At 37.3% G+C, this 26,678-nt stretch overlaps 1 protein-coding gene across 2 annotated transcripts; it reads right to left on the reverse strand.

Annotated features, from left to right (window-relative positions):
• Positions 1-4,140: 4,140 nt before the first annotated feature.
• Positions 4,141-25,844, reverse strand: LOC125231821 (BTB/POZ domain-containing protein 6-B). 2 transcript variants are annotated; one of them, XM_048137399.1, is made up of 2 exons: positions 25,415-25,844; positions 4,141-8,136 (listed from the first exon to the last, which is right to left on the reverse strand). In XM_048137399.1, exon 2 carries the CDS (start codon positions 8,088-8,090, stop codon positions 6,897-6,899), a length of 1,194 nt encoding a protein of 397 aa, XP_047993356.1. In that variant the 5' UTR covers positions 8,091-8,136; positions 25,415-25,844; the 3' UTR covers positions 4,141-6,896. The 2 variants fall into 2 exon arrangements, with proteins under 2 accessions (XP_047993356.1, XP_047993357.1); XM_048137400.1 differs by lacking the exon at positions 25,415-25,844 and adding an exon at positions 20,543-20,591.
• Positions 25,845-26,678: the final 834 nt, after the last annotated feature.

Here is a 26,678-nt window from a genome sequence, read left to right on the forward strand (position 1 = left end):
GTGTTTCTATGGTGACATGAGAGCAGCCTAACTCGGTAGCAAGAGTACGACTCGTTAGCCTCGGATCTCCTTCAATTAAGGTTTTTAATTTGGCTGCATCAATCTTCACCGGTCGACCAGACTTAGGTTGATCTGATAATGAAAAGTCGCCACTACGAAACCGCTGGAACCATCGTTTCGCCGTGGCCTCAGACACAACTTCAGGAGCAACACGCTGACATATATTACGCACTGCTTCGGCGGCTGAATGGCCAGAATGAAATTCATATAGTAAGCAATGCCTTACATGCACTTTTAATTCGTCCATTTTCTTCCTTATATTAGCTCGGTGACAGCTAGTGAATGACTGACTAGAAACTGTGCGACTCGCCCTTTATATACTTTCGACCATAGAAGATTCTAGAACTCTCTCAAAAATTTTATGTGGAATTCAATCGATCGCTCATTACTTTCTTACCAACCCAATATAACATTTCCGCTTACCCGTTCATTTATTTCATCACGTAGCTTCTCTATATTTTCCGTGCGATATATCAAACGAACATTTATTATGTCGATGATTAAACTGACGCTCAATTACTTATGCATGTTTTTCACTCTAAATTTCTGTAACTTCGTAAGCACTATCACTATCAAGAGTATCAAATATTCCACATGTAGATTTATTCTGATTACATTTTCTCACTGAAACGATTTCCATGGAATCAGATATTTTTTTGGTAATGTTTGTAAATAGGTACCATGTTGTCTGTCATATGTCAAAGCTCACAGATGATAAAAAATAACATTTCAAAAGAGGTATCAGGATGTTATGTTTAATGATGATATACTTACTACCTCTGCGTTTGTGCCTTTAACATAATTTTTAAGAAAAAAATACCGTCGCCTTTCGGGTTCTGGTGAAAGCTACTTGCGAATGTTGGATTATGTAGAAATGTGTAAGTATTTTTTTAAACTGCTTTTAATGCTTTAATTATTAGATGGCAACACAAATGAATATACGTGTAACGTTAAGGTTTGAGGAGTTTCCTCAATTCCTCATGAATCCGATTATATTATAAGAAATCGAAGCTTGACAAACTTTGACTTGAAAACTCAATATGCTTAAAAAACATAACTAAATAAATGTCACTGTTCTGAACTTAAATGCAGGTTTTTCTTACAAAAATACCAAAGTCACTATGAGTGTGCCGTTCAGATTTGAGGAGTTCGGTTCTGACCATCATCAGCAGTTCCACTGCACCAAATGTCACTGTTCTGGACGAAAGTGCATGCTGTTCTTATAAAAATACCAAAGTCACTATAAGCGTGCCGTTCAGATTTGAGGAGTTCGGTTCTGACCATCATCAGCAATTCCACTGCACCAAATGTCACTGTTCTGGACGAAAGTGCATGCTGTTCTTATAAAAATACCAAAGTCACTATAAGCGTGCCGTTCAGATTTGAAGAGTTCCGTTCTGGCCATCATCAGCAGTTCCACTGCACCAAATGTCACTGTTCTGGACGAAGGTGCATGCTGTTTTTATAAAAATACCAAAGTCACTATAAGCGTGCCGTTCAGATTTGAGGAGTTCGGTTCTGACCATCATCAGCAATTCCACTGCACCAAATGTCACTGTTCCGTACCTAAATGCATGCTGTTCCTTTAAAAACAAAAAAATGACCATATGTATGCCTTTCAGATTCGAGGAGTTCCCTCGATTTGTCCAGGATCCCATCATCAGAACTGGGTTCTGAGAAAAATGGGACCAATCTGTATGCATATACATTCAATCAAAAAAAAAATTTCAAAATCGGTCCAGTAACGACGGAGATATCGAGGAACAAACATAAAAAAATAAATAAAAAAAAAAACATACAGACGACTTGATAACCGTCCTTCTTGAGAGATATGAGGCGACGGTTAAAAATACAGGTTGTTCCAAAGCAACTATCGTAATGCTTTGTATTCTTCAAGGACCGGATAATACCGGGACAGACAAATCCCAGACAAAAAACCGTAGGTACCCCTGAAATGGCTGAAATGTAAAGGCTTTTAGGCTTAAAACTAGATGGCGCTGTTTCGCAGCATGAAAGTGGCCAAAATCATATTTTCCCCAAATATTTTTGCGTGCTTTTATTTTTTTATAAGAACAAATGACATGCTTCTTTATTTTAACACTTTCGCTACCAAGAACCCGACTGTCGGGTACACCGCTCGTAGAAGCGTAGCCGATTACATGGGTTTCCCCGTATGTAGCGAAAATGTCGTAGCGCCGCGTAGAGCCCGGTTTCGAAAGTGTTAATATCATGATTGATGATGATTTTTTTTTTTCAAAATGTGTAGGTACATATTGACGTGATGTCAATACACATTAAAAAAAATGTAGGCATCATCAGTGTAGTTATGATAGTAATTAGTATTTAATAGATGGTGCTAAAAAATGTAAGTACGATTCATAGCACGAAGATTGTAAATCCTATATAAACAATCCTTGGTATTCATTTAACATGTAAATTGACTACCGCAATGATAAAGTATTAAAAAAACTTACAATAAAATTGAATACGAGTTTTTGTTTAGTGAATAGTACCGCCATCTATGGGAATGCGCTGTAACTATGTTGTACTCTACGTAGAGACAGCAAAGAACGTAAACGTAAGAGATGTACGTTCTAGAGCGTTATATTTCACACTGACACTACTAGATGGAGCAGTCGGTACAATAGCTAATTTAGTTACCTTTTTATTGAAATAAAAGTATTGGTTTATAATCCTAATAAATAAGTAGGTGCTTATAAAATACTTGTGCTTTCTCGTTTTTGTTTCGTTTTGTGCGGCATGCGGCATTAGGTTAGACAAAGTGATTTAATGCTCTTTGGTAGTCGTTGTTGCTTCTTAGTCTATGTTGTTGCTTAAAGTATGTATTTTTCAGAAAAGAATTCATGTTCAGAACGTATGTTATCTATTTATGATCTATTAGACCTTAGACCATTTGACACTGCATTTGACAGTTGTCCTAATTAGCAAAATCATGACTTAACGTTATCGTACGTATTTTATTAAAAATTTATAAAATGCTAAAAATATGTTAGATAAGTAACAATTAAATATAAATGTGAATCAGGATTTTACTTCCGAAAAGATCAACCATGCCTTTCCATAAGAGTTGTTACACATCTCGAAGTTCTGGGTACAAATACCGCACTTTATCCACCAACACAGGGCCGGGCGACAAGAAATCCAAACGGTCCAGCATCGGCAGCGCGAGCGTGCAACAGGACGTACTTAGTGCCTTAGACCTCAAATTTATCAATTTACGAAAAGACATCTCATGCTTGATCAGCAAAGAACTTGAAGACACCGTTCGGTCGCGTCAGTATATACACGACAAGCTCGAAACGATTGAGAACAAAGTCAATGCGATGGTTGAGTTGCGAGACAACGTGTTAGCGATGCGTGAGTCGCTGAACGCAGCTGAGAGTACTTTAGGAGAGTTGTATGAGAAGGTGCAGAGGGTTGAAGTTATGAATGAACTTAACAGCGTCAGGAACAGAAGGAGTCAGCCGCCTCACCGGGCGTTGACTGAAGAAGAAGCGGAGCGCGAGATATATAGTGCGGTGATCTTGGCTCCGCCAGCTGTTTGGAATTAATATGTCAAGACACTCCCTTGTAATGCGGGCAGTTGTTGAGGTGACGGTCGATCTTATTTTTCTAGAAGGTCAAGCTATGCGCTAGTCGATAAAGTATTTGACGCTGTTTAATATGGAGTAGACAGACCAGTCATAGTTACAGATGTAGTGCAAAAAGCTTTTCCATCATATTTGTCCAAAAACGTTCGTATTTGTCATGCTAGTTTAGACAGCGTCATCGTCAGTAGGTCTTGCACTGAGACTGATTGAAATAGCGTAACACGTTCGTACGTTTCCGTAAGAATACGAAGGAAAAACTTTTCGCACTAAATCTGTATACAATGATTATTACCTCTATGTTTCCGTATAGTATTTTGAGCATTAACGTGAGTCCCTATATAAACTCTAAAAGAATAAGTAAGTAGGTATTTAAAATTGCATGAACGTTGAACTTATTTTCGTCTTAAGTATCTCATTTTAAATACCAACTGTATGTAGTTTTGATTTTGAGGGAAATAACACAAGTAAATAGACTGAACGTTATATATTTAGTCTCAGGAGGAGTCGTTACAAATACAGCTCTTAGCTGCACAATTATTTTATCCACTTATAATTTTATACATAGTAAAAAGATCGAAACCAGAAAGTTTTATTGTATAATACATAAGTATAAAGACGATCATAAACCAGCACAATAAATTTATTAATTTTATTTCATCTATGGTTTACTACGTCATTTCTAATAAAATTGAACTATAATTTACTGTACAATTTTCTGAATACCAATTTGAAGTTATTAATTAGTTCATTTTGTGCTGGTTTAATGCAAACAGTTCAGAAATAGGGTAATTGTTGCTACGGTTACACAGTTACACCTAAACAACTATTAATAAAAGGTTTCTCATGATTACAGAAATATACGTCGAAGATTTAAGTCATTATAAGTCAGAATAAAGTGATTGGTGATTGAGTACACCTTAATCCCTCTATCGGGTACAGGGGATATTACTAACTAGGGAATCATTTAAATTAATCAAAATATTTATATATTAAGATATAATGATATTAATGATACATGATGATGATGAGAGAGAGAGTACCATATCCGCTCACTAAAAACATGAGCCACACGTGTCCTCTGGACTCTTATGTCACTAAAGTTAATAAAGTATAACATGCAAAACATTTCAGTTAGGTAATCGAAATTAACCTGCAGTCAGAATTGTCCCCTGTACCTTTCAGGTAGTGCTCAGATAAAATCATCAGTTTCTGTAAGTCTTTTGATTTCTACTTTAGTTCTACTCCATTGCAAAGAGTGACAATGGCAAACTTTTAAAATATAAGTGGAAAGATAAAACAGAAGATCAGGGCATAAAGAAGTGGAGTCTACATTGAGCAGAGAATAGGTACATTTATACTTATAATACACATATTTTGCATCAATTTATGATTCGTTCAAAACGATACGAAGATTGTAAAATGTCAATTTTATTATACATCAGAAACCCTGTACATAATTTATTTGAAAGTAAAACAAGCAATTCATTTCCTTTTATAATAATATTGCAATTGAAATAGAAAGCTAAAATGCACAATTCCTATAGTTTAATCTAATGTAGAAAAATAAGATTTTTAAATAGGTACATAATTGCATTCGTCACAATATCAATGAAGTGCGCATAGTAAAGTGCCTCGATGAAGTAAAATTGTATGTAAAAAATGGTTTAAATTATTTCTGTTTAAATAATTATATCTAAGCGCCTAATGTCATGCGCACACCGGATGTAACAGCTAATTCGCAAATTAAAATTTCGCTTGATGTCGGGTGTGATGACCAAATTAAACTGTACTGTAAAACTCCAATTGAACTAACAAAGTTGTACACTAAAAAGCGACTCTTGAAACGAATCTCTGCGTCTGATGAGGACCTATCACGAAAACCAAAATTCGCAGCTCTGTCGCTCTAATTACACCTTGATTCCAATAAATAATGGTTTTACTCCAGTAAAAGAGGAATATGTCGGCTATTTGCGCACTTCGGTTTTCGATATAGCCCTGGGCGGTCCTGGAAACTATCTAGTTCACTAGCGACATAAGTTTGTATACTATGGCACAATCTAAAAATATTAATTTAAATAATTGAAAAATCTAAATGCTTAAATATAAGAACACGTTTATTCGAAGGCAGTATAAGTTCCGAGAACGGAAAATGGTACAAAATACGGACAAAGGAACAATAGCCTTGAGGAAAACGACAATTTCACTGTAAAAGATCTAAGGACTTCGTTACCTCTGCCCGCATTTTTAACTTGTTCAAAATAATATTATACTTAAAGTACAAGTGTGCCTAAAAATGACTAGGGAGCACATTAATCATAATTAAATTATGGAAGTAATCTCCTACTTACAATTCAATACTAAATAATTCAGAGGTACTTTTTAAAAGCATCATCTAACACAATTTTGTTGATAAATGCAACAAAATTAAATTAAGCTAACAAAAACAATGTACCTACTTACAAAACTAAGTAATGTAGCATTTGTGCACCAAATCTTCTCAATTGATTCCAATAGGCTCTTAAATGCAAATTGTTTTACAATTGGATATGTAAGCACCTAACTCAATACAATTTGGTAACGTTAAAATAATTATAATAAGATTGATTTAGGTAACATATAGATATCACAACATTAAATACACAAAAGTATCTACCACATAAGTACATAAAGATGCTAAACGTAGACATATCTACTGCGGCTGGGCCGCCACATCGATCATTTTAAGTTTTCATTAAACAATTGCGTCTACACGTCCGGGTGTACGTTATCGACTCAACTATGATAAAACAAACAACTTTCAGTTGCCAACTTGTGACCTAAGCATTGCATTCCGACCTAATAAAGCATTTACTAAACAAAATCGCAACAAACGATTCACATGGTATACGTGCAGTTGATAAACTCCTCCGTTTTTAAATTTTACTGTATAGGAGTTCATAAAATTTAACTACGAATTAAGATTAGTCCAATTCGTAAAAAAATACAAAAACAGACGAGTCCTTTAACGAAGTCTTCCATATTATCTATCATAAATATCATAATAATATTGATTCGATATATCTCATTTTCTATCATTTCCATTAACATTCGTAATACGTGAACTGTGTCAGACTGGTTTCGTCAGGATTGAAGAAAACGTCACTCATAACACCTTAGTTCACTTCGGTCCGCACCAACAGCACATCGATAACGCAGCATCACATTGATTTGAAATATCCGGCCATTTCAATCGAAAAGGCATATGAACGCCCTGAGGAGACCTTCACCGAAGCAGGCGCAGCAACCGCGTTTCTTCCGTTTTTCTTCCGGCGCGAAGCTCGGTTGCTTTGGTCGCTTAGGTCGGCGCGCGCAGAGCTTGCTGGGCTGGGGATCTTCCGGCACCGGCTGGGAACGCGGGCTCAAGTGCACGGGCAGCGCAGCGGGCTCCGCAGGCCGCGGCCGCGCCCACCGCCGCAGCAGTCCCTCCTGTTCTGCGCCCACGGGCACTGGCGCTGATAGCTTGCGTGCTCGAGCCAGCACCAAAGCTCTCTCCATTGGCTCCAACAGTTCCAAGGCGAGAGCACGGTCCAAATCTTCACCCTGCAGCAGCAAATACCGTGGGCAATAAGCTAGCTCGCCTAACGCTGCCCTCTTGTTACTCGGCATCAGCTCGCGTTTAGTTCGTTTGCAGGCGGCCGTAGCCCATCGGGAGAGCGCCTCAGCCAGGACTAACTCGTTCGATACGCGAAGAGTGTCGCGCTTTACTATCAACGCGAGATCTTCGTACGTTAGTTCTTCGAGACGCTCGTCGGTTAAAGCTGCATTGGCATTGTCGTCGAGTACCAGCAACGCGTTGTGCGCTAAAGAATCGCACCAACGTGAGCACTGTGCAAGAGAACGTGCGGCTGCGTCATCCGTGAGAGCCGGCAAAGGTGGAGCCGAGGCAGCACCAGGGAGTCGCGCGCAGAGGTAGCGCAGATCCCGCAGTATTTCTAGAGCTACGCCAGCATCCAGCATTTCGTCTAATCGGCGAGCACATCGTTCGGCCAGCGGTGGACAAAGGAATTTGTAAGCGGCGTCGAGGGCGCACCGAGCGGTCGCCACGGAATTGAGCTGCGTCGGCTCGCAGTAGTGGTAACGGAGGAGTTGTTCGAAGCCGCGGCGATCGATGTAGTCGACAACGATGACGTCCGTCTTGCAGGCGAGCAGGGCCGCGAAGACGGGGCTGGTAGCGGCGAGCACGCGGCGATGGCCGGGGTAGCGCCAGGTGTCGCCATTGATGCCGGCGACGAACACGATGTCGCTCTGTTTCTCGTCGTCGTAGAGGCGAGCGTTCTCGTTCTCGGACTCGATGCAGGAGCTGTCGCCGGCCGCGCTGTCGCGGCCCGACTCGATCTCGTCGTCGGACCCCGTCCGGGCGGGATTCGTCACCACCGTCATTGTAAATATTATTTGTGTTCTCCCTCTTTCTTGATCCGAGTTTAATCTGTAACGAGAAAAATTATGATGAGATTAATTCAATTTAATTTATTCATATTGTTGAATTAATGATTCGAGAAAAAAAGATGTAGTTGATTAAATTGATTCATAATTTTTATCAATTATGCTTTATTAATGGGAAGAGTTATATCGCTTTTATTTATTTTATATTATTTTTTTATTTAAACTTTATTGCACAACTAAAGAAACATGTACAAATGGCGGACTTAATGCCAAAAGGCTTATGTTAGTAGTATAGGTATCTAAGTGGCTTATTGACTTAAGCTCACGCTAATCCATAGATCAATATTCATCTATCAAATCTGAGCCAAACATACATATACAAATACATACTACTTATATAACAAAACATTTAGAAGGGTATTAAGCCTTAGTGTCGATTTAATTAATTCCTTCGTTAAAATCAGCTTAATATTATTCATAGCCAAGGACATATTTTGCGTCTGTTCAACTGTATTATGGAACTGAGTCAAGGGACAAGTTCCAATTAATTACCTAAGTAATAGCTTTTTGTTTTCAAATATGTGTTTTAAACCTGAAGGACGTTTATTTCTTTTTGAAGTTATAAGATGTCTGTGTCTTGTCATTATAAGGAGCTATGCCACGTAGACAGAGACGCAAGTATTGTATTAGTATCAGGCGCTAACCAGGTTCGTTAGCGCCCCTATAACACCTCTGTGCGCATATCAGCACCATATAAAGAATCATTATTACCTCCGTAATGTATTACGAATCTTATGTGCTAAATGCGAGCAAGGGCACCTCGTGTTTGTTTGGAGCCTAACTCTGTAATTGTTTCCGCCCTGTGTTCGTGATTCTATAGATTTTATTTGCGGAAGTCAATTAAAACTCAAAAGTATACAATAAAGTTTATTTACTTTTACATAACGTCTAATTATGCAATAGATATTACTCGATTAGAAATTAATAAATACCTAAACTTATTTGGCTACTTGCATAAAATCGCGAATAAAGGGAGTCGGCCCAATTTAATATTGCAGTGAATTTGTGTGATACTATACAGCACGACCACGGATGATTTTATTAATTATGTTGCGGTACAAATTCACGAAAAAAAATGTACTTTTTTGTACCTACGTTTAAAAGAAATGTACCTTTATGGTTTTGGAGTTTCGGCGTAGGGGCCGTGGTCGTGCTAGGTAGGTACTCCCTGGCACGACCACTCTATATTTAATGAGTTTTTAAATTTCTGTTGCAGTACAAATTCACGAAAAAAAATTTACTTTTTTGTACTTACCTTTTTAAAAATGCTCGCATGGTTTCGGAGTTTTGACATGGGTTGTGGTCGTGCTAGATAAGTACTTCCTGGCACGACCACACTATATTTATGTTTAATTTGATGGTCAAATGAATGTCAAACAAATGTTTTGAAATTGTACTATGTAAATTACTTCAAAAACTTAGTGTGGTCGTGCCAGGTAGACCTATCCTAGTACGACCACAACCCATGTCGAAACTCCAAAACCATGCGGGTATTTTTTTTTAAAAAGTAAGTACAAAAAAGTACATTTTTTTTCGTGAATTTGTACCACAACAGAAATTTAAAAAATCATTAAATATAGTGTGGTCGTGCCAGGGAGTACCTACCTAGCACGACCACGGCCCCTATGTCGAAACTCCGAAACCATAAAGGTACATTTTTTTTAATGTAAGTACAAAAAAGTACTATTTTTTTCGTGAATTTGTACCGCAACAGAATTAGTATAAAATCATCCGTGGTCGTGCTGTATAGTATCACACGTGAATTTGATAGCACAAAACGTAGAAGTGCTCATAAAAGTCATATCAAATGTCATAAAAAAAATACGCGCTATATCATCAAACACGTTGCATCAGACAGCTTGGGCTGACTCTAAAAGCTATATTTTTCATTATTATGAGTCTTCAAAACTTGTTTTCACGATTAAAACACCTTCAAGTATCAAAGAGAGCTCATTTCAACATGTTTGCAATGATTTATCGAATCGAATGTGCAAGTACGGAAAACTCGTAGACGCTAATATAGAATGCAATGACCTGCGACAGAACAGATCGCATTCGCGTCCGTGCGCTTGTAAGATATCTGCTGCCATCGCCCCCTTTAGCACACTCGCGCGGAATTATACACAGTGTTCATTTAGTCACGTGTGATAATTTAACGGGGTGAATACTCGTATATAGGACTATAGGACATTCTGAGTTTTTTTTTATTGTTATAAATGGGCTTACTCTTGGCCACAGACTAGCCGAAGGCAAAGACGTGGCCTACGATGGAGTGAGCTTGCCCAGAAGATGCCTATTCACTTTTCACCACAGTCAAACCGTGGAAACTGTTTTGTATAAGCTGTATACTTTTATGTTAATAAATAAATAAATAAATAAATAAATAAAAAACCCTTGATTTGAAGGTTATATGAGCTCGGAAATATAGCCGCCGGCAAGGAATTCCACTCCTTGGCAGTTAAATTGTTAAAAAGAAATCACTGGCGGCCTAATAGCGGTAAGAGCGGAACTTATGAACTTTGTGCGAAATGTCATTTGATATTTACCAGTCGCGTTTTGGTGATGGTCGATGGAAAACAGGGAATCTTGGAATTACTTGTCAAAGCGGACTCCAGGCTCCCAGGATCCGTGGCAAATACCAGGATAACGCAAGGATGATGATGACTGAGTAATACATTTCATATACAACCTGTATCTAAAAAAACGTAGACTTCCAACTACGTTGCCCAGACAATAATGTCTCATCCCCGCTACGAGCACAGACATTATTGTGGGGGACTTTATAAACCCGATCGTATAGAACTCAAACAAAGAAACTTTAGAGTAGGTACGCTGACTTCGATAAGAGAAAAGACTGACAAATAATTCAAGCGACCGTAGTCAGTCCAGCAGTGTGCACTCTTTTAAGCTTCCGTAGTGTGCATTCTCGGTATTATATATGACGATGACCGTGTAACCGTCTAACCTAACCTTTATGTTCAACAAAAATTCAAAGATAAACATGGAATAAATGGTCAATATATCTTAAATTAAATTTCCCTGAAAAAGAACACAATCTTCCGAAGATTGAAAACAATCGTAGCGGCAGTTGTGCGAATTTTGCGTCAGTGCAGCCGTTCCGGTGCGTCACTGCATTCTCCGCAAAAACAAAAATACACAAACGCTGAGCCGCAGCGTGGACACGACTAAACATCGCGAACATTAACTAAACAAAGCAAAATGTAGAAAGCAAGGGACTCAAAAATGTCAGATGATTTTCACTGATTTCACATTAAACAATTTTTACAAATATACATTTTATTGCAAACGACAAACACGAGTCTTAATTCTCGAAATTTCGTGGCAACGCCGATCTTGAATGTTGGAGATTAAACTTGAGTTTATCCTATTACTGCAATTTTCATCAAACGCCTGTTTACTCAAAAAGTGTCATAACTTTTCCTTATTAGAGTAACTCTACCTATTTTTGACTTAGATATTATCTTCTAACCTTTCCAAATCCTCCACAATAAAATAAAGTCTAAAAGTCATTAAAAACATCTGACTGACGAAATAGCAATAAATCGCAAAAATCGTTACACAAATCACCGTTTCCGCGTTCACATTTTAATTCCAGAGGATGTATCAAATAGATGAAAATATGCCGCAGCGGCAGCTGTCGCGGGTCTGGCCCACATTTCCCGTTGCACAATCGATTTGTTGGCAAAGATTTCCTCGAAACTTTATTAAGGGTATCCCTCAAACGTATGCAGTTTCGAAACTGCAGGGACATTTACGATGGCTGAGGTATTTGTGATAACTCTGACCCACATACATTCGCATAGCTTTATGGCGGAGCTGGGAATTGTCTTATATTTAGCTACAATCCATGTGTGCATTGCGAAAGCACAAATGCGTTTCACTCTAGCCATTGGAATCGCACAACGTTGCAGTCAGATGCTCGCCTATCAGATCGGAATGATAAAAGCTTCCTGTTGCAACTTTGAGACGAGCAATAAAATAAAATATGAGTTTTAAGGCTGATTTAGATGGCACGAGATCTCGCATGCGAGTTTTATTACGATGTAGGCGATGTAGCACTTGATCGGACGGCTAAATTAGATGTATGTAATAATCCCCAATGTAAATATCTCAAGTTGCATTCGAGCTCACGCTTTAAAAAAAGACTAATATTAGATCGGTAAGTGTATATATTACTTACCTGCTTCAATTAAAAATTAAGAAACTGTCCTTTCTTTTTAAGCAAAACATGCTTATAGCCAAAGAAATCAAAATTATATAACGAGTGTTATGGAGTGGTCACGGTTCGTCGGCGCCCTCAGATTCGGTGCTCAGGCGTGTATCCTACAAGTTGGTAGGTAAACTCAATGACTTACCAATTACTGACCACCGAGTGAGTGGCTACTGCAACCTTGCTCGGCTATCAAGGTATCTTTAAAACCTCAATCTTGGTTATCAAAATAATTATGTGAGGTAAACGCGAGCTATTATACTGTAGACAGTGTAGACTAGACAATACCTATTACTCCTATTAGTTTACCCTAGTTGCGTATCTCGGGAAAATAACAAAAACTCGAAAATTTGCGTTTTCACAAAGCTGAGACTTTGCTAGATCGCGTTATTGCCCCCGAAAACTTTCAAAAGTATACCTAACTAATTTCTTCGAAATATTAAGAGTAGTTTCAAAGATCTCAAATACAATTATTAATATAGAGGTATAAATTAATTGCACGTTTATAGGAAAAAGAGCGCCCGTTGAAGCTCGTTCGCTCAAATTGTATTATTTACCCTCTGTTCTACATTATTACATGACCCAACTCGGGTTTGCCACCTCGGGTGGCATCCAATAATGGGAAAATGTAATGTAGGCATATAAAGGCTTACGGGGAAACAAGTTAGCAACCAATCACGAGAGCCGATTTTGCGGACACTCTCGATGAAATGAAATGGGTCACGGCCACCAAACGCGCTTTTCATTTGCATTTCATCTGATAGGAAAATAATAATAACATATTTAGTATTTTAAGCTTCTAGTATTTTCTTTATTTAATGAAACTCTTAATTAATATGAATAAGTGGAATAACTATCAACGTGCAGAAACCTATACATTTTGTCACGTTCTGAAGTATTAAATAAGGCTTTAACGATAACGATAACATTCTAAATGTTATGTAATTAGACTAATTAATTAATAATTTCAGAAGGGGCACTTCAGGCAGCAAATAATGATGTTAGTGATTTAAATATTTTTAACGTTTTAATTTTTTTTTCATATAGATACATATATATAATCACGCCTGTATCCCATAAAGGGGAGGCAGAGCACATGAACTACTAAGTTTCAGTGACACTCTTGTCTTGGCAAAAAGGGGTTGAAAGAAATCCAAATTGTTACATTGCAGTGACATGTTCCCAACCTCTCGCCTGCGCCACAATTTAACCCATATCCCACAGTCGACTGCTACCACACCCACGGGAAGAAAGGGGGTGGTGAAATTCTTAACCCGTCACCACACGGGCTAATTTTTCATTGAAACATTATTGCACAATCCACGAAAGCACAAATGGCGGACTTAATGCCTTGTGGTATTCTCTACTAGCCAACGATGGGCTAAAACGAAAGTGTCGACGATTTCTTTTCATTTTGTTTCATAAACTATTGTGTATATAACAATACCACGTATGTATTTCAGTTTTCAGTGCACGCACATTGGTTGTCGGTGCCGGTATGACCAAAACATCGCGATCGCGCTCGGAATAGCCGCGGCACGCGGAAATGAATGCGCCGTGAATCAACTCCGTGCGCTCGCGCAACTACTTACTAATCCAGACGTCTTCTATAATGATTTCATTAAAACGATTAAGAGAAAGAATAGAGTCCGGTCGAGATAAAGTGGCAACGATTTTGATAGCACCGCCTTTGCAAGGGATAAGTAAACTCATCATTTTATGGAAGTTTGACGATCGATATAATCCAAGTTATGCCTGCAAGTCTTCATTACTAGAAATTGTAATACAAGGAAACGAATTGGAGACGGAGGAGATTTAAAACGGAGGTAAAATGAAACAAGTTCAATTTAAACATTGTTTTGGACCAAAGATGCATATTAATTAAGGGATCTTAAGGACGATGAAACGCGGCAACGTAACATTGTTTAGCATGATGAAGGATGATGTCTAAAAGAGTTTTGAATGATTCACGGTTATTTTCATTAGACTTATATTGACCGGGATATAGACCGTGATTACCTTTTTGATTTTTGTCGAGCTCCCGACGGTCACAGTCACGGTCTATATCCCGGTCAATATAAGTCTGATGTCTAAAAATTGACAAAACTTTCCTTTGCTTTAAAATCACCTTAGTCTCCCTTAAAATTATTCTTACTCGAATGATCATAAATCTTAATATTTTAAAACGTAGTCTTAAAATAAAACAGCAACAACAATCAAATGAGGGCGACTATATTTTTTATGGTTCTTAAAGTATTAGTTAAACTGTTAACATGAGTCTAACATATTTATTAGAAGCTTATTTGGTTCTACGCTTTTCGATAGCACATCAAGTTGTCAACATAAATTGTATGGTGTTACAGCATGTTGCAACATCTAAATCCATGCTAAACGATATTAGACACTAATGGCCGTTGACACGCCGGCACATCAAACAAGATCAGATTCAGTAAAAAAAAAAAACCGGTCAAGTGCGAGTCGGACTCGCCCACCGAGGGTTCCGTACAAACTTTCAAACTCCCCAGTTAAAATAATCTCATGTTTTCACATAACTCTAACGACTTGACTAGAAGACAAAAGTATAGGTACTAATGAGCATTATTGTGTAGCGCTTTCTCTCGGTGAATTCGCTAACTAATTTGCGTGACCATAGTATGTTGGTTTTTCAGGGATTATTCTTTATAATGTTAACCAATTTCAACAATTTTTACTTTATTGGAAAGAAGATGATTTACGTAACATCTCCTATTATTATTGAAGTACTATATACATCCGCAACAGTGTGTAAATTAAAAGTAAAAATCTGAAAAGTTTTTTGTGAATAAAAAAAAAAGTTTTCAAGATACAAACACGATTATATTTTTCCTGTAATATTTAGCATAAAACCAATGTTTCTTAAAATTTTCATAATTTTTCGTTGGTAAACTTCGGAGATAAGGGGGGGGGAACGGTATTTTTTTTTTACATTTTCCTTCAAAATTCTTTTTTTTTCCACAACAAAAAAAATATAAAAAATAGTTTATTTACGTTCAATTTAGGCTCTTTCTAACGATACCCCACTTGACCTAGTAACTTGAAATTTACAGTTTGCCCCCCTTTCATTTTGGCCATTTTCTACAATTAAAATTAATAAATTTAAAAAAATTATATCTTCTATTTGTAGAGGTTCACAATGTTCACAACTATTCCAAATTTCAAGTTGATAGCATTAGTAGTTCTCGAGATATTTAGGAATGTGACAGACGGACAGACAGACGGACAGAGTCGCACCATAAGGGTTCCTGTTGTACCTTTTTGGTACGGAACCCTAACAATATTTGTTCAAATTATTTAGATTTCACAATGCCTTTTGCAGCGCTGTCATTGAAGACGAAAATGAATTCTGCCAATTGAACATATTGTATTAAATATGTAAATGGGCAGCGTGCCAAATATATATATTTACAATCTTAATGTATGAGTGATGAGGTCGTGTATACATGGGTTTGGCACTTTGACCGTCTATATATTTGATACCTTGAATGTATTGTGATATTGTTTGTGTTACAATTATACCACGACCTCAAAGGCAGTTAACGTACAACAACACTGAATCGGGAAGAATACACAAAGCTGTATAAATATCATAATAGATGGAAAGAGCTTAACAAATAAGTCAAATACTTGAGCGAGGTTTTGTACGTAAGCTTGATAAATAAAAGTTAAATATTTAAGCGTGTTACGTGGGCGGCTGTACTCTATAGCCAGTGCCAAAAAATGTTTCTTCATAAAATGCCAAAGGTTTTAATGTTTACAGATTTTCATGCCAAAATCCCTCTAAACTTTATATTTGTGCCAAAAACCCTTTTACCGAACATTATTTATAGGCATGACAAAGAGAGCACCTCTACTAGTGCACTTTCATCGTTAAAATGGCCTTTAATGGCGGTTTAAGCGTGTTACGTGCGTATAGTCAGTGCCAAAATAATGTTTCTTCCAAAAATGCCAAAGGTTTATCTAGCAGATTTTTGCATGCCAAAGTCCCGCTAAACTTGTTATTTGTGCCAAAAGCCATGTAGTTCTCATTATTTATAGGCATGTGTAAGAAGTAGGGCACCGCTACTGCACTTCCATCCTTAATGGACTATAATGGCGGTGCGCCTTGCTATATTAAGAGTTCCCTGAGTAACGTAAGAAGATTAGCGCTTGCAATTTGCTAATGACTTATCGATCATTAAAACAAGAATGAAGTGGCTAGAAAAAAATAGTGCGTAGAACTAGAATCCCTCCGCGCGGGAGAAGTGAAACTTCGTAAGATGGAAAATGAAAATAGGAAGGGATATTTCAAAATTCAAGTTGGCAACACTGAGCGTTAAACGTTTAACGCTTTCAGTTAGAAGTCGCATTAGAAGTTTAGTTAAGTTAAAAAATAAATATAGTCTCTGTTAGTTTTAAATGCTCAGAACATTGAAAACTGTCAATTATTTTTTGGGAAATTTTATGTGAAACGTTATTCAAGCACAAACTTGATGGATGATTTTTTCGTAAACAATAGTTATTTGTTACACAAGGGGGCAAAGTTGTATTTTAACGACGAGTGTTTAACACACGAGAAGTAAAATACATTTGCACCCGAGTGTAACACAAAACTTTTCCCCTCACTATAGCGAGGAAAGTACAACGCAAAAAATGCGTTTATCACTGCTTCCAGTAGTTTCACAGGTGGTAAATCATCTTTATTACTAGATTCACCTACTTCTATCAATTTTAAATCAGTTAATTTGACTTTATTCAAGGTCAAATTATTTTACCTACTAGTGGATAAAATGCGTTTTTACCCGCTGGTATTAAAGGACAAAACACGTGTTTCCGAGCTAGTAAGGGGAAAAAATAATTATTGAACATACGGAAAATACGTTTACACGAGAAACTCTTGTATTATTTATATATCTCGAGAATCTCATGAATTATTTCCACGAAATTTGCTATACGTGGATTTTCGGGGGCGTAAATCAATTTAGCTAGGTTTCATCACTGGCAAAACGCACAGAGTTTTTGTTAGTCACCCTAAATATCTAAAACCTGACCAGAAATATATGACTACGTGCCATCTTGCGGAATTTCATTAGAACTACTTTCTTCACACTAAACTTGCACTAAACCAAAGAATATAATACTCACTAGGAACTGAACTGTCACCCCATACATCAGAAGGATCAGCGCCCTCCTGACAATAATCATATATTTCTAGTCAGGCTTTACTATATCTAATTATAGAAATACAGATTTAAAAAAAGATCTGCAAGCACAGAAAAGTAGGTCACCACAACGCTGCAGTATATGAACTGCACCGTGTTTATCCCAAGAACCCGTCCGTTGTACGTTAACTCGGGAGTGAGAGAGTGTTTCAGTTTACGTAGCCGCTGGGCGGGCGGCACGGCGGCAGGGCGCCCCAAATACCGGGATCTGGGTCAAGAGTACGTAACCCGTAAACCGAATGCTCCTAATCTCACTATTTCATACACAAGAATCAGTTGAGGCAGAAAGGTAATTTTGATAGTGATGGAATCCAAAACTATGTTTTTACATTGTTTGCAAAACTATGTTTTTACAATGTTGATATCTTATATATTTAGGGGACCTCGGAAACCGCTACAATGATTTCGATGAAATTGCTCTATAGAGCTTTTTGGGGGCGCAAAATAGATCTCTGGAAGAACGCCATAGTTTATATGTATATACCTATGCAATTATGTAATAGATATTGCACACTAAAATGCAATCACATAGGGCTTTTATGACATATAGAAATGCGATGGAAGATCTATCGCTTTTATATGAGGAATGTCAACAATCACAATACTAAAATATAAAATTTTTTTCAGAAAAAACTTGTTTCGTACTGAATATTTAGATTTCGTCCGAAAACTAGCCATTAAACAAAAAAAATGTTGTTTTAGTGGTGCAAAAATATTCAGTATATAGGTTATATATAATATAGATTAGTTTTATGGGAGACATGGAGCCCAAAATTATACTCGTACTTCCAAAGAACCGAGCCCGTAAGGAGAAGTTGGCCAAAGTCGACCCTTGTGCTGCTCTATTACATTACTTCGGAAAAATCTATTCTATATTTAACTTGCCTCGCTTGCGCCTTGTTTCTGGTGAGATAAACTATATTAGATACATCTATAATCCGTAACGGCCCGTGTATTGACTGCTCTTCACTAAATGGACATCGGATAATCCGCATTTGGGCTTTCAACGACCAATATTGATCATTTCGCTGTGCACTTTATAAACATTTTCGCACAGTTTAATTTAAACAAATCATGAATATTAAACCCATGTATAGCTGTGAAGTGTGAATCTAGTATCAGATCTTACGCGATTTAATGCTTAGATTAGGATATTTTTATTTCTTTTTGGATGGAAGGCAATTTTGTGGTTAGTTAAAATTCAAGACATGAAAGTGATGCGTAACTACAGTTTATGACTTAGAACAGGACGCTTAGACAAGGTTCAATCGTTAACGAACGATAAGCAAAATGTCTGTGTCGCCCTAATACCATAGCTATAAAGAGGTGCGTTTTGTACGTCACGGAGCGAGAGCGGTTGGCCACTTGGCTACGGGTCCAGATTGCGCATAAAGATGGAAGGTCGATATACTTAGCAATGTATAACAATTCATCACGATTGATTCATAGTCTTTTTACGCCTTCAGTTATTTTGCGCTCATAAGAGGTCGCCTGACTCATCTTTCAGAACACGTGATGGGTAAAATAAACTTCGCGGTGCGTGAAACTTTTTAATAAGTCATACATTTATTTTTACAGGTTTATTAATATTTATATATAATAACAATGGATATGTATTTATCATACTAGAAATAATCATGACTCTATGAGACCAAAGCAGGCATCGAACCTGCGTCTACTATGTCAATCCGCGTTGTATTTATAAATAGTACCAATAAAAATAAATTACTTTAAGAGTTTCTTAGAAGCGAAGATCACAGGCATCCAGTAATAAGAACTTTCAGTAAACAAAGCTGCTGTAATTGAGTTTTATTTTTGTTTTTACGGCTATCTAAGGCTCAGAGGCAACAATAATAAATACTAGGGTAAATAATCTACTGTCAAAGTCAGACACTAGTGAATATTAAATTTATGCCGAGTGTCCCAAAAACTAACGCCAAAATGAAAAAGGGTGAACATCTCTTTTCGTTCTGGCGTTGATCTTCAAGACACCCGGTGTGTTTTTTGTTTTTGAAATATTTAAGGCACGACTGTTTAACGGCTGCCTGTCCGTCTGTCCATCACTCAAAATAAGTAGCTACTACGGTTCGTTGTTTAAAGTTACCTCCTGAAAAGAAAGAAACACAATGATCACTCACAAGTTTCACACGTATTGAGACACGGAACTAACGCAAATCGGTCAAACATTGTAATGTTTTATATTTCCGAATAATACCTTCGAGACGACAACCTACTCCCCACTGTTGGGCATAAATATTTTGTCTTAAATTAGACGGAATCGCTTCCAGTCTTCACTCATAATTTGTGAAAGTTAAAAAGATTTTTCGAAATGAACTGAAATGATTGTATCCACATGTGTCTGTTATGACTATGACTTATGTACCTAATCGAAACTTATAACCGATGATTTTTATTTTTAACTTTTAAAACCTTAAATCTGACAAAATTTAAGAATATTATTGGCATTAAGTATATATCGGAATCTCGTATTTACAACAAGGATATTAATAACTAGCTTTTGTCCGCGGCTTCACTCGCGTTAGAAAGAGACAAAAAGTAGCCTATGTCACTTTCAAACCCTTCAACTATCTCTATTTAAAAAATCATGTCAATTCGTCGCTCCGTTTTGCTGTGAAAGACGGACAAACAAACCATGCGCGGATCCAGGGGGGGGGTCATGGGGGTCATGACCCCCCCTGGAGCCTAGGTTGGCCATACAAATAGATCACGTGACCCCCTCTCTGGGGCCTGGGCCTTTACCACGTGACCCCCCCCTGGCACGAAGCTGGATCCGCGCTTAAAACAAACAGACACACACACTTTCACATTTATAATATTAGTATAGATATGGATTGCACAGCATTGCTTTAGATCACTGCTTACACGTTGAATAGTTACTTTGCTGAAATCACTATACTTACATTATAATTTTTTCAGCAATGTTTTCTTCAATGTTCACTCCGCGCTAACAACAAACATACTGGTATGGTCCCCTCACGCGCCCTTAGACTTATACTAATCCCAATTAGACTATTCATCCTATCCTACACGTCAAATAGGAAAGTTTACATAACGGAAAGGACGATTCAGAGCTTCCAGTATTCGCAAGTTTTCCATCAACTTACGGGCATGATGACGAATACACCATACGCTCGAGCTTATCACCTGTTAGAACGAGACACACTTATGCGTAAAACAGTGTTCTCTTTTCCTCGAGTACATAATTATATATGTAATAAGGTCAATCGTAGAACAAGAGGTAGGTTTTCTGGCCATATTTATATACCTAAGCGAGCGTCATCGCTGCGTAGATAATTACTTAGAATGCAATGAACCGGGTCTGGTGCCTTATTCGAAGGGGAAAATCCAGTTGAACTTGAACTTGACTACAACGTTATCCATACATACATACATAAGTACATACATACACACGTACAAATATTATAAATAGAATAGTGTGTGTTTGTTCGTCTTTCAAAGCAAAACGGAGCCACGAATGGACGTGATTTTTAAGTGAAAATAGTTGAAGGGATGGAAAGTGACATAGGCTACTTATTGTCTCTTTCTAACCCCCCCACTTCCCTAAAAAAGGGTTGAAAGTTTGTATGGAGCAATCCGTAATTTTCGAATTCAACGCGAGAGAAGCCGCGGGCAAAAGTTAGTTTACAATAATTAAGAAATATACAATTTTAAAAGGTAGTTTAGGTTTGTATCTATTTTATACAAAGGTAAATAAATCCAACTCTCAAACTGTCCGTTTTTGGATTTATCTCTTGTAGATATAGGTACAGTATCACGTGATTAAAACAACAATTACCTACATAAGTACATAAGTGTCTGTAGAACCATGTATGTGATGTATCGTCACTACTTTTAAAAAACTTGTATCTTCGTCTGTCAATGAAAAGAAAATTGTAGTAAGTATGTATGGAATGCATATAGACTTACTGCGTTTTAACTTTGAGGAGCAGCGTGAGATACGAGATTTTTTTAAAGTAGTGACGGTATGTTGTATTTTTGTTCAAGTTCTGAAACGAGTACTTTCCGGAATAACACTGTTGCTTACTCATTGTTTTTGTAATAGGTAATAAATAAATAACATTACCTAACTTGAGCCTTCTTAGGTCATATTTATAAGAACTTTAGACAGGGATCGGAATATTTTACATAATAAATTTCCACGCCTCTATGACGTGTATTAATTAAATGACGATGATGTAAAAATATGTAAAAAAAGATAATATTATTAGAATAAGGCTTGTTACTAAAACCTATTGGAATTCTTGTCGAAAATTGAAAAAAAAATTATCCATAAAAGCGGACATTCTTGTCAAAAAATAGTCAAAAGTGCATAAAATATACAGTCAAAGTAATGAACAATAAAAACAGGTCACTGTTATACGGAAACATCCCTTCAAATCGACCCATTTTGTTTGTTAGCGTCTGTCACAGGAAGGAAAACTATTGAATCACATTGTGCGTTTGCCTTTATAATACATAATATTAACTATCCATAGCACAATGTTCCCCCCATTATATTTTCTCCTATATATACGTTTTTCATTGATTTTAGGGATGTAAGTACAATTTTACATGATACCTACATTACATATACATATCGACCCAATCAGTTTAAAATGTTTGATTATGATAAGTAGCCGCTTTTCCTTTTGCATGAAATTAAATATGAAAAGCAACTTTGAGGTTTTTTGTACTTGTATGATGCTACTGAAATATCTTAAACAGTAATTTAGAATTCAATAAGAATTTAAAGAAATATAAAACCAACTGAAAGCGGGCAAAGTAGAATATGTGACATTATCTGAGTAAAGGAACCTTATTGTCGATGGCGCTTACGGCGTTATGAGCGATGTTCGTGAACACATACGACACCGCGGGACGTAAGCGCCATCGACAGTAAGGTGCCTTTACCCAGGTAACGTCACATATACACAAGGGGGTTTTCAGTAAGTTTTAGCTTCAAGTATAAATACCTATAAATATGTTTACGACCACACGATTCTCAAGAAAATACATTATAAGCAGCAGATAATTTACTAAATTTTATATCACTTTAGTGATAACTCTGTCTCTGTGTCACGAGTCACGAATGGTAATACAAAGAGTCTTTCTTTTTAACCGACTTCATAATACATAATTATTTTAAATATCTTCGCGATATTGCTGCACTGAACCAAGTACCCTACGCAAAAAGTCAACCAATTGGAACTCTAGGCCACTCAAGAACTATGTCGTAGTGACGTTCTAAATCAGATTGTAAGAAATCTCTTACTGCTCGTCATTTTGACATGGTTGTAAAGTGGCCTAGGGTTCCAATTGATTGACTGTACACTTGTACAGTATTCACATGAATAACCGAATTCCCTCAATTTTTGATTTAATTAAACTATAACAAACAATATATATTTGTGTTGTGTAGGAGTAGGAATTTACATAGCAATTGACTATTTGTAACGAAGTCAACATACACGTAAGAACTAAATTACATATTTATAAAATGAAACAGTACAAGAAGATTGATACTATTTCTTTAGATTATAACCAAAACCAAACTTCGGCAACAGGAAAGTCGAAGAGTCAAGCTAAACAACAGCTCTGTAGTGATTTTAATAGCACAGACTAAGTTACCTAAGTGTTATTTGAAACGCCATCATTTCATATAAGTTTGAAGTTACTTTGCCTGAATCCACTTAAGTAGAAGCCAATCGATCTGGGCAACGAGGCGCAAAGGAGGCTATATTGGCTCTTGGGTTTATTATAGACAATAAAGGACTTGAAAATCGACACCCGTATAGCTATAGTAGGTACCTTCAATGATTTAGAAGAGAACCTGATACGACACATCCGTTAATACCACACATACACATACAATCACGCCTGTATCCCATGAAGGGGTAGGCAGAGCACATGAAACTACTCAAGTTTCAGTGCCACTCTTGGCAAATAAGGGGTTGAAAGAAAACGAAACTGTGGCATTGCAGTGATAGGTTGCCAGCCTCTCGCCTACGCCACAATTTAACGCATATGCCACAGTCGCCTTCTACGACACCCACGGGAAGAAAGGGGGTGGTGAAATTCTTAACCCGTCACCACACAGGCATACCGTTAATACCTTCACTGGTATAAGGTCTTTCGGACCGGTACCGCAGCGAACGTGTTTCAAATGTTGTTTTGGCATAATTTTACAATCAAGAATTCTTTTTGGCATAATCTATATTGCCATAATTCACCTTTCGCATAATCTATATGGCATAAGTAGTACAGATACGCATAATTTGTCTAGGCATATTTTTGTTTGTCCGAATATATTTCATGCATAATGGTTATTCGCCGAATGGTTTTTATGCATGGAATATTTCTGCATAACATGGTTTAGTCGACATTTAACACGCATAATTTTTATCATAGGTAATACTACTATATTAATGTTGCAGTTCTAACCTAACCTAACCGAAATTATTCACAAAATGTTGCATTTGTTGAGGTCGCAGTTCTAACCTAGCCAAACCGACTCTCTTGACAGCATTTAGTATGGGTGGATATTCTGATTTTAAGAAATATGCCAAATACAATTTTGCGAATCAATTTTATTCATAAACACAATCGGCGTAAACAGACTTATGCGAACTTATTTTCGGATAAAGTAATATTCGTATTATTTTAGATTATGACAAATAAGTCTTCTGCCAAATTAACATTCGTCGAAAATCGATTATGTGAAGTCTGTTATGCGAAGATCGTTTCGGACAATTAAAGTTATGCCAAATAGAGGGAACCCGTTTCAAATACATAAAGAGTAATCCTGTGCGTTTTCACATTATTCGATGCGATATCGGATGTCGGACCGATATACCATACATTTAAGCCGCCATCTTTAATTTTTGCCTTTGAAATCCCCCCGACATCCGATAGCGGATCGGATAATGTGAAAACGCACTAACGCCGTACAAGGCCGAGAAGTATGTTTATGGTTTCTATATATTTATAAAAGTTAATAGAGAATGTCATCTCAGGAGATTCAGTAGCTCCAGACAAGAGCAAAGAGCGAAATGCACATATGGTGGCTACATCGCCAAGAGTTGTGTTAAAAATATTTCCACTTCAATGGGAACAAACTGATGGAAATGATGCTGAATCATAGTTTGAGCTCTAGCAGGTAATGCCAAAAATAAATACGGTAATAGGAAATGAGTCAAACTTTGAAACATCTAAGTATTTTATACAAGGTACAGCGGGGCAATTGTAACTAATCCATTTTTTCCGTTATTACACTATGATGTTGAGTTCTATATAACCGGTGGACACTATTTAATAATGCAATAATGCCAAACATTGTAAAACATGGAAAAAATGGACCAGTTATATAGAAACTATACAATATGTTAGCGACGTTATTTCAAAAATATTCAAGAATGACTACCTGGTGAATAGTCTTAATTGTTGCTACTTAGTACTATTTGTTTCCGCTGAAAGTATTAAACAAACAAAGTAGGTAAGTGAGTCGTAACCATCTGAAGACCGAACAACAGACGCGGTAATGAACATGTGTAATTAGCTGGTTTAATTACCTGCATATTTAAATTATTCAATGATGAACATATGTCTACAATATTTTACAAATTTTGCAGAAGGTTTTACTTTACGTATAAGTGAAAACCTTAATTATAACGATATTGGTTAGCTGTACAAATGTTTCGACTTCTATATGACTGTATTCTAATTTCAGACGCTGAAAACAAGGTACGTATCCATGATATAAAACGTTTTATTACCTGTTGTGACGCGACGAATCAGCTGGTTCACATGTCAGAGTCCCAAACCCCTACAGCGCCTGAAGCCACTCCATCACGCACATCGCACAAACTGGGACAGTTTTTCAGTGAATTTTTAATTTAATTGACAGTTTTATTATTATGCAGTCCGAGCGTGCTGTTATGTGTGCGGTTTAAGTTGTATTGCGAGGCAGGGTGCCTGGGGGACCGGCGCGCGCCGCCCGCCCTTCGCGACCTGGTCCGGAAAAGCCCGAAGTGCACTCGTGTTCGCTGGCAGCGGCGCGGTCGGCCATGCTTTCCCGCGCGATAAATTTAGCAGATTTTCGCGCGGCTCGATAGAAGCGCGCGTCGGTCGAGCCTCCGCTGGCAAGTGGCAAGTCGGCCGGCCGGCGGTCAACGTCGCTTGGCGACGGCGCATGCGCGGTGGACGATCAAAACAAACATTGGCTGACAAAGAATCGGCCCTTGGCATCTTTAGGTATTTCCCTGAAACAAATGAAACGTAACCTTCGTGTATGCGCGCATTTTTAAATGGACGATATCGATGACGCGCAAAGACACAACATAAGTTACATTTACGGCTATTTACACGGTGCGTGAACTCACATACGAGTTTCAGTACATTGCGGTATTTATTTGAGTGGTGCGCTGAATTGTATGTAACCTCAACAGTCCGCAATGTAACTAAAATCGCATGTGAGTTTGCGCGCTGTGTAACGTTATTCTAAATTTAAAATCCTTATAAAATATAACACGCCATCTGGAGGCCAATTCTGATTGGTACAGGTTACAAATTTGAGCTTTCATAAAATGGGTTTTGATATGAATTGCAAATGTAAATTTTGAAACTGAATTACATTGCGCTGTATCACAATTATTTACAAAAAATTGCAACTACATAAACCGATCGATATATTTTCACAAACACAAACTAAATGCATATAATTTATAGATTTTTCTCTTTCTCTCTTTTTCGCCCATGTATAAATAGAAGACCTTGCTTTTATTGAGTTGGAGGACACTGGAGAGATAAAGTTTTAATGAAATTGTAAAACTCTTGTTCGATAAAAACTAAAATGATGATTAAACTAAGATGCCTCCCATAAACTTTATAAGCTTTGTGAATAGTTTCCTAATACCTACGTGTTTGTACCTATATAATTTTATCTACTTATTTAGCTAACTTTAGCTAGAATAGTTTAATAAAAGCTTGTATTACTTCGGTAGGTACTGAAATCTGTTAAAAATCGGGTTTAGTTGATTC

The sequence above is a fragment of the Leguminivora glycinivorella genome, chromosome 12 (genome assembly GCF_023078275.1).
Source record: "Leguminivora glycinivorella isolate SPB_JAAS2020 chromosome 12, LegGlyc_1.1, whole genome shotgun sequence".
NCBI classification, from domain to species: Eukaryota; Metazoa; Arthropoda; class Insecta; order Lepidoptera; family Tortricidae; genus Leguminivora; species Leguminivora glycinivorella.

Bases quoted from the DNA above. Each gene is read 5' to 3' on its own strand.
- LOC125231821 (XM_048137399.1), bottom strand. From the start codon at position 8,090: ATGACGGTGGTGACGAATCCCGCCCGGACGGGGTCCGACGACGAGATC.